We start from the raw sequence: 6556 nt of genomic DNA on the forward strand, positions 1-6556 counted from the left end.
TTTTGGTTATTACTATACCATATGTAGAGAGGACACCATCCTACATTGAAGATAGAAGCATCCAATCCATGACCCATGTAGGTTAAATATGATTGAATCTCAGTAAAGTTCTTAGAGGTCTAGTTCTCCTACATATTAATGAAACATTGATATCACTACCATATATAAAACACACAAACACTCACATAACTTTAATACTGATATACTATAGTGTCATCATAACTTACTTATTTCAAATGCACGGGAATGAGTGATGGCACCAAATGATAATATCACTAGAACCAGACAAGAGAAACAGTGCTTTAATGGAAGCCATTTGGCATGGAAGGGGTAATTTTATGAAGTGAAATCTCTGTGTCACAGTCCAGGTCACACATTGAACTGTCGGCCATCTCAATGTTAGCAGAGTTTTGTGAGATTTGAGACATGCGATCGAAAGTCTCATCATTGTCATCTATACAATCCACCACGTTGGGTATCATGTTGACATAGGCTGTCACAATATCCTTGTGGAATATAGTATCTTGGTTGTAGGATATTAGTTCATTGCTGATGTTGACTGTTTCAACATTGGTGGTAGAACACCAATGTCCACATCCCAGAAGACTAGAGAACACCTTGCGAAAATCAGCATTGAAAGCATAGATGATAGGGTTCAAAGTAGAGTTAGCCCAACCAAACCAGACAAAAATGTCAAAAGTGGTCTCACTGACGCAAGGCAGTCCAGCTTTGGGGTCTCCAGAATTGTCACAGAATGGAACCATACAGTTCAATATGAAAAATGGTAACCAGCAACACACAAAGACCCCCATGATTATAGACAGGGTTTTTAAAACTTTTGTCTCCTTTTTTATAGAAGTTTTTAGGCTATTATGGTGGTTTCTGCAGTCAACACGGTTGCTTCTGCAGCTTTGGGCATGTTCAGCTGCTCTTTCCAATGTTGATATCCTCCTGATCTGAATCTGGGCAATCCTATAGATCCTGGTATAGGTGACAATCATAATAGCTACAGGAATGTAAAAACTGATCAGGGAGGAAGAGATTGCATATGTCCTATTCAAGCTAGAATCACAGTTTTCTGCAGTCTGGTTATTCATTTCTGGAATATCTTTCCTATTCCTGTGCCAGTTTAACTGAACAGGTATAAATGAAATCAAGATAGACAATGTCCATGCAGCACTGATCATCAGCATTGCCACTCTTTGGGTCATCTTCCTCTCATATCTAAAGGGGCTGGAGATTGCCCAGTACCTGTCCACACTAATGATACACAGGTTGAGGATGGAAGCTGTGGAGCACATAATGTCAAAAGCCACCCAGATGTTACAGAACACTCCAAATGGCCAGTGTCCTGCAACTTCTGCTACAGCTTTCCAGGGCATCACCAAGAGGGCTACCAGAAGATCAGAGACAGCTAAAGACACAATGAAATTGTTGGTTACTCTGTTACGTAAATGTCTGTATCTTATTACAGCTGTACATACCAAGATGTTACCGAAAAGGGTCCAGAAGATGAGAAGGGACAGAAGACTCCCTGTGACTACTTGTCCTGCCACCAGTTCCCTTCTTTGCTGCACTTCTTGGAAAAGGCTCCTATTCATTACCATCTCTGGATACTTTATGCAGTGTTACTCCTCTCCAAGCAGAAATAGGGGCACCACAGAACCCATAGTGCCACCCTGGTGGGATGGGCAGCAGGACAGGTAGCCTCCATGTGAAGCAATCTTCTTCTAGCACCCTGCGTTGTCTTCTTCTCTAGAGAGCTTGCAGTCTATGCTCAGTGCTGCCTGTATGGCACAATTGCAGAAAACAACCCAGTTGGGTGCAAGAGCACAGCTGGAGACAGACCAGCATCCAGATCCCTGTGCCTCCTTATACATTATTACCAAAAGCTTGCGATCCACTTCCTTGGACTGGCACTCTTTAGCTGCTCTCAGACCTTAGAAACTTGCTGGGGTGGGATCCATCCAACATGAAAAGTCCAGATTGCATCCTCATTCCGGAGCACATTTTAGAGATTCCCTTGCATGTAGCCTTTCAATCTCCTCTGCTGCAGTCTAACCATTAACTCTCTCATTGTAGCAGGTACTTGCACAGTGAAAAATACCTGCCTTGTGGTTCTGGTGGGTGGCAGTAAATTCCTTAGGACACAGCAAGAACGTCACTCCAGATGCAGCCAGCCCCAAGTTAGATCTGAAGGACATACATTGATGCCTAAAGGCAAGCAGTATCCTCCACCCCCTCCACAGACAGTGCTGGGTTATTTCTGCTTCACATGAAAGTGTCTCCATCAGTCATGTTTTATCCAGGTTTTAGATAGTAATGACATTATTGTGGCACACACATAAAGCTTCTCCCTGCTACAGTGCAGATGCATTATTACACTCCTTTGCCATGTACAGTATAGCACCCACTTTGTGCACAGATTGTGTGGCTGTGTGTGGCAGCATTCTGCTGCCTATGACCTGAAACCTTCTGAACATATCAAGATCACTGGTACTGTATTTTCCACTTCCATATCCCCAGTAAAACATTTCACATTCACAGGCAAAAAGCAAAGAAAATTACTCCTAAATGCAGAATGACAATAGAGACTGCAAGTAGTATTATTGGAATAATAGTGATAACTGTCATCTGGGGATATGGTGCCTTCTACGGAAAAACCAAACATCTAGCTAACGCTATGGCTTTCTATACAGTGTCGTATAAGACAGGCTAGAATCAAAGAGATCTCAAAGGGGTACATAGTAATGCCTTAATGAGCCAAATTTTAGAAATTTTGATTTAGTTGCTTTGCCAAATGTTTCAAAACAATTTGCTTTGTGATGAATGACTTCATCACAAAGCGCATTTCTTTGTAAGTAGTGGGTGCAATGACAAGGAACAGCGATTGCGCCGCCCTCCCGTCTTTGTACCCCTCAGATGCCGCGTTCATAGATGATCGAGACATCTGACATTAATATATAAATTAATTAATTAAATCATACTTACCTCCTCCAATTGATCGCGAAGAGCCCGCCATCGCCATCTTGATTGAAGATCCAGCTCAAAATCTTGCGGGGCGCGTGAATGACGTCAGCCGGCGTGGTGACGTCATACATCTCAGTGCACGAGATTTAGCGCGGGATCTTCAATCAAGATGGTGGTGGCGGGCTCTTTGCAATCAAATGAATGAGCTAATTATGATTTTTTTTTTACCCCATTTCAGGTAATATCAATTTGTTACCATGAAGCACAAGGAAATTCGGCTTCGCAGCTAATCTAATCCTCCCTGAAATTCGGATCGAAGTCCTCTTTGGACAATTTGATTAGCTCAACACTAGTATTGGTATAACTGTTAGTCCAAGCATATCCTATAGAGATGAGCAAATCGGTTCTACACAATCAAATTCTGACCCCAATATTTCAAAAACATCAGATTCTTCAGAATCAGAACTTCCTGAGAAACAATTTGGCCGAATTTTGAAGTGAGAGAGAGGAGAGAAGAAAGAGAGAGAATTTTAAAAAAGACTTTCCAAATTGAATTTCATGGCTGATTTAAACAAATCAGAAAGAGGTGAATTTTAGAAAATTTGCTAATCTCTAAGCGATTATGTGATACTGCATGTACTGTAAGAGAAACAAACACTTTTCTTACATCTTATCTTACCCAATGGCCTCTGCCTGGCTGTTCAGATATTATATAGCAGCCAAATTAAAAAGGTTGTCCCATGAAAAGTATTCAAACCAACACCTGGATCTGAATACATTAGTAATTGCATGGAATTAAAAATTTAGCATAGTCACTCAATAAATTATTCAATAAAATGTATCTGGGGAATCTACTGGTGGTTCTATTTACTGGCACATTATGGGGGGGCACTATGGAGAAGGGGGGAAGAATCACAATGGGGGCATCTACTGGAGGCCCTATATACTGGCAAATATTATGGGGGGCACTATGGGGGCTTCTACTGGGGGCCCTATATACTGGCACACATTATGGGGGCACTATGGAGAAGTGTGGGGGAAAGGAGCACTATGGGGCATCTACTGGGAGCCCTATATGCTGGCATGCATTATGGGGGGGGGCACTATGGAGAAGTGGGGGGGGAAGAGCACTATGGGGGCATTATATAGAGGCATTTAATACTGGCACCCATTTTTGCGCCACTATGGGGGAGAGAAGCATTATGGGGGAATCTATGTGGGCCAGTCTATAGGGGCATTTTATACTGAAACATTATGAAGGCTTTATGGGAACGGGGGAGGAGCACTATGGGGGAATCTTCTGGGGGTACTATATATACGATGGGGAGGAGCACTATGGGGGCACTATATAGGAGTATTTTATACTAGCAGAAATTATAGGGGCACTATGGGCACCTTAGCTCAACTGGGGGCACTAAGTGTTTTTGTAGTGGCACACAGTACGGGTCATTTGATCACATGAGGGCACTCTGGGGACATTGGCTCTACTGGGGGCACTAAGAGGAGTTTTTTTTTTTTTACTGCCACACAACAGGGCATTTTTTGTACTGGCGCACATTATAAGGGGGCTTTATTACAACTGGGGGACTTTGGGAGCATTATTACTTTTGGAACACAATTACTGTTGGGAGCACTGTAGGAGCACTATTACTACTAAGTGCACTCTGGCAAAGAATTATGACTATTGCTGGGATTTTAGGGAGCACTATTACTGTGGGGGCACCCTGGCACAGTATCAGCTTAGCACAGTTATTTTTGGGGGACATTATGGTTACACTATTAGTGTCAGGGGAACTATTTGCTGGGTGCAGTTATTTTTTAGAGCATTGTGTTCCAATAATTATTGGGGGGGGGGGGCTATCTATGTGTAACTAGTATTTTCAGGGGGTTTATCTGTTTCTACAGTATAGTTTTGGGGGGCACAGCATCTCAGTAATGGGGGTGCATGATGGGATGTTGAGAAGGCGGGAGGAAAAGTAGGAAACTAAGATGTCTGTTTTGTCAAACTCTGCAGAGATGAGAGATGACTGAAATCATCATGGTGGTCTGGACTGAATGGAGAAGATGAACAAAGAGAACATCTACATCAAAGGAGACGTCACTGGATGTACAAGGTATATGGCGCTGTATTAGGCTGCCTTCACATATGCGTTAGTAATTCTGGGAGGCTGTTCCAGCTGAGAACCGCCTGCTGGAATTTACTGCATCCGGCACTGCTGGATGCAGACAGAATGCCTCCCGGCCCCATTAACTATAATTAACTTTTATTTTGAACATAGTGAAGAGAAATTCTGTACCAAGTGTAGGTGATGTGGGCAGCGCGATATGTGGGTGGGGCTGTGTGTGGGTGTGGTTTGAGGGTGGGTGGGGACATAATTTCCTATTGCCTGGGGGTCCCATGAGTTGTCAGTCCGCCCCTGGACCTCTACAGTATCCAGTCTCGTTAACAGTGATTTCCACAATAACCTACCCCTTAACAGTGACCTCTACAGAGTTCTGTTCCCTTAAAATGTGACCTCTACAACACCCTGCCCCCTTAACAGTGACCTCTACAGCACACCGCTCCTTAACACTGACCTCCATAGCGGACCCCCCTTAACTGTGACCTCCACAGTTCCATGTCCCCTTAGCAGAGACCTCCACAGTGCCCACCCCTTTAACAGTGACCTTCACAGCAGCCCGCCCCTTTAACAGTGACCTCAACATCACCCCGCCCACTTAACAGTGACCTCCACAGCAGCCTGCCCCTTTAACAGTGACCTCCATAGCGGCCGCCCCTTCATTAGTGACCTCCACCGTATCTCCTTAAGAGTGATTTCCACAACACCCCGTCCCCTTAACAGTGGCCTCTACAGCAATCTGCCCCTTAACACTGACCTCCATAGCGGACTCTCCTCTTAACTATGACCTCCACAGCAGCCTGTCCCTAGGGTGGCCAGAGGCCTGGTTTTAGGCCGGACAGTCTGGCTTTCAGACTACCTGTTCTCCGTCCAGCACAGGGCCTGGACGGACACAGGGATGTTCTTTTGAACAGCTCACTCTCAGACAGCAGCACTGTGCTGTCTGAGCATGAGCTGCAGGGAGAAAGTCACCCTCCCTCCCACCCCTGCAGCTGACAGATGTTGATTTTTACCTTCATTTTTTCAAGGGAGGGGGCGTGGCTTAGCAGGACCTGGGGGCGGGGTTTTAAGTCCGTCTTTTGAGGGTGACTTGAATGGCCACGCTACCTGCCCCCTGAACTGTCACCTCCACAGCACTCCACTCCCTTAACAGTGTCATTCACAGCACCCTGCCCCTTTAAAGCTGATCTGTAGCAGTGGAAAAAAAATGGCTGGGTTGTTATGGAAACCTGGTCTAAAACTGTTTGTATGTGGATACTAAGGACATACGAGCTTCTATTGTCTGATAAGGGACATGTGACCGTGTGTATGGCAGTTGGGATATGAAGAGAAAGACCTGCAGGCTTCTATTGGCTAATGTAGGTCATGTGATGTGCCATATTTGCATTTTCTGGGAATATCTCTGGAACGGTACATGCTAGAGAGCTGTGACCCCCACAAGATTTCTTTCTAGATAGCAAGGGATG

The 6556-nt window shown here is 44.5% G+C and overlaps 1 protein-coding gene across 1 annotated transcript; it reads right to left on the reverse strand.

The window, feature by feature from the left end:
• Positions 1-302: 302 nt before the first annotated feature.
• DRD5 (dopamine receptor D5) lies at positions 303-1517 on the reverse strand. The gene is made up of 2 exons (XM_040420565.1): positions 1485-1517; positions 303-1006 (listed from the first exon to the last, which is right to left on the reverse strand). Exon 2 carries the CDS (start codon positions 999-1001, stop codon positions 303-305), a length of 699 nt encoding a protein of 232 aa, XP_040276499.1. The 5' UTR covers positions 1002-1006; positions 1485-1517.
• Positions 1518-6556: the final 5039 nt, after the last annotated feature.

This window comes from Bufo bufo, chromosome 2, assembly GCF_905171765.1.
Source record: "Bufo bufo chromosome 2, aBufBuf1.1, whole genome shotgun sequence".
In the NCBI taxonomy this organism is placed as follows: Eukaryota; Metazoa; Chordata; class Amphibia; order Anura; family Bufonidae; genus Bufo; species Bufo bufo.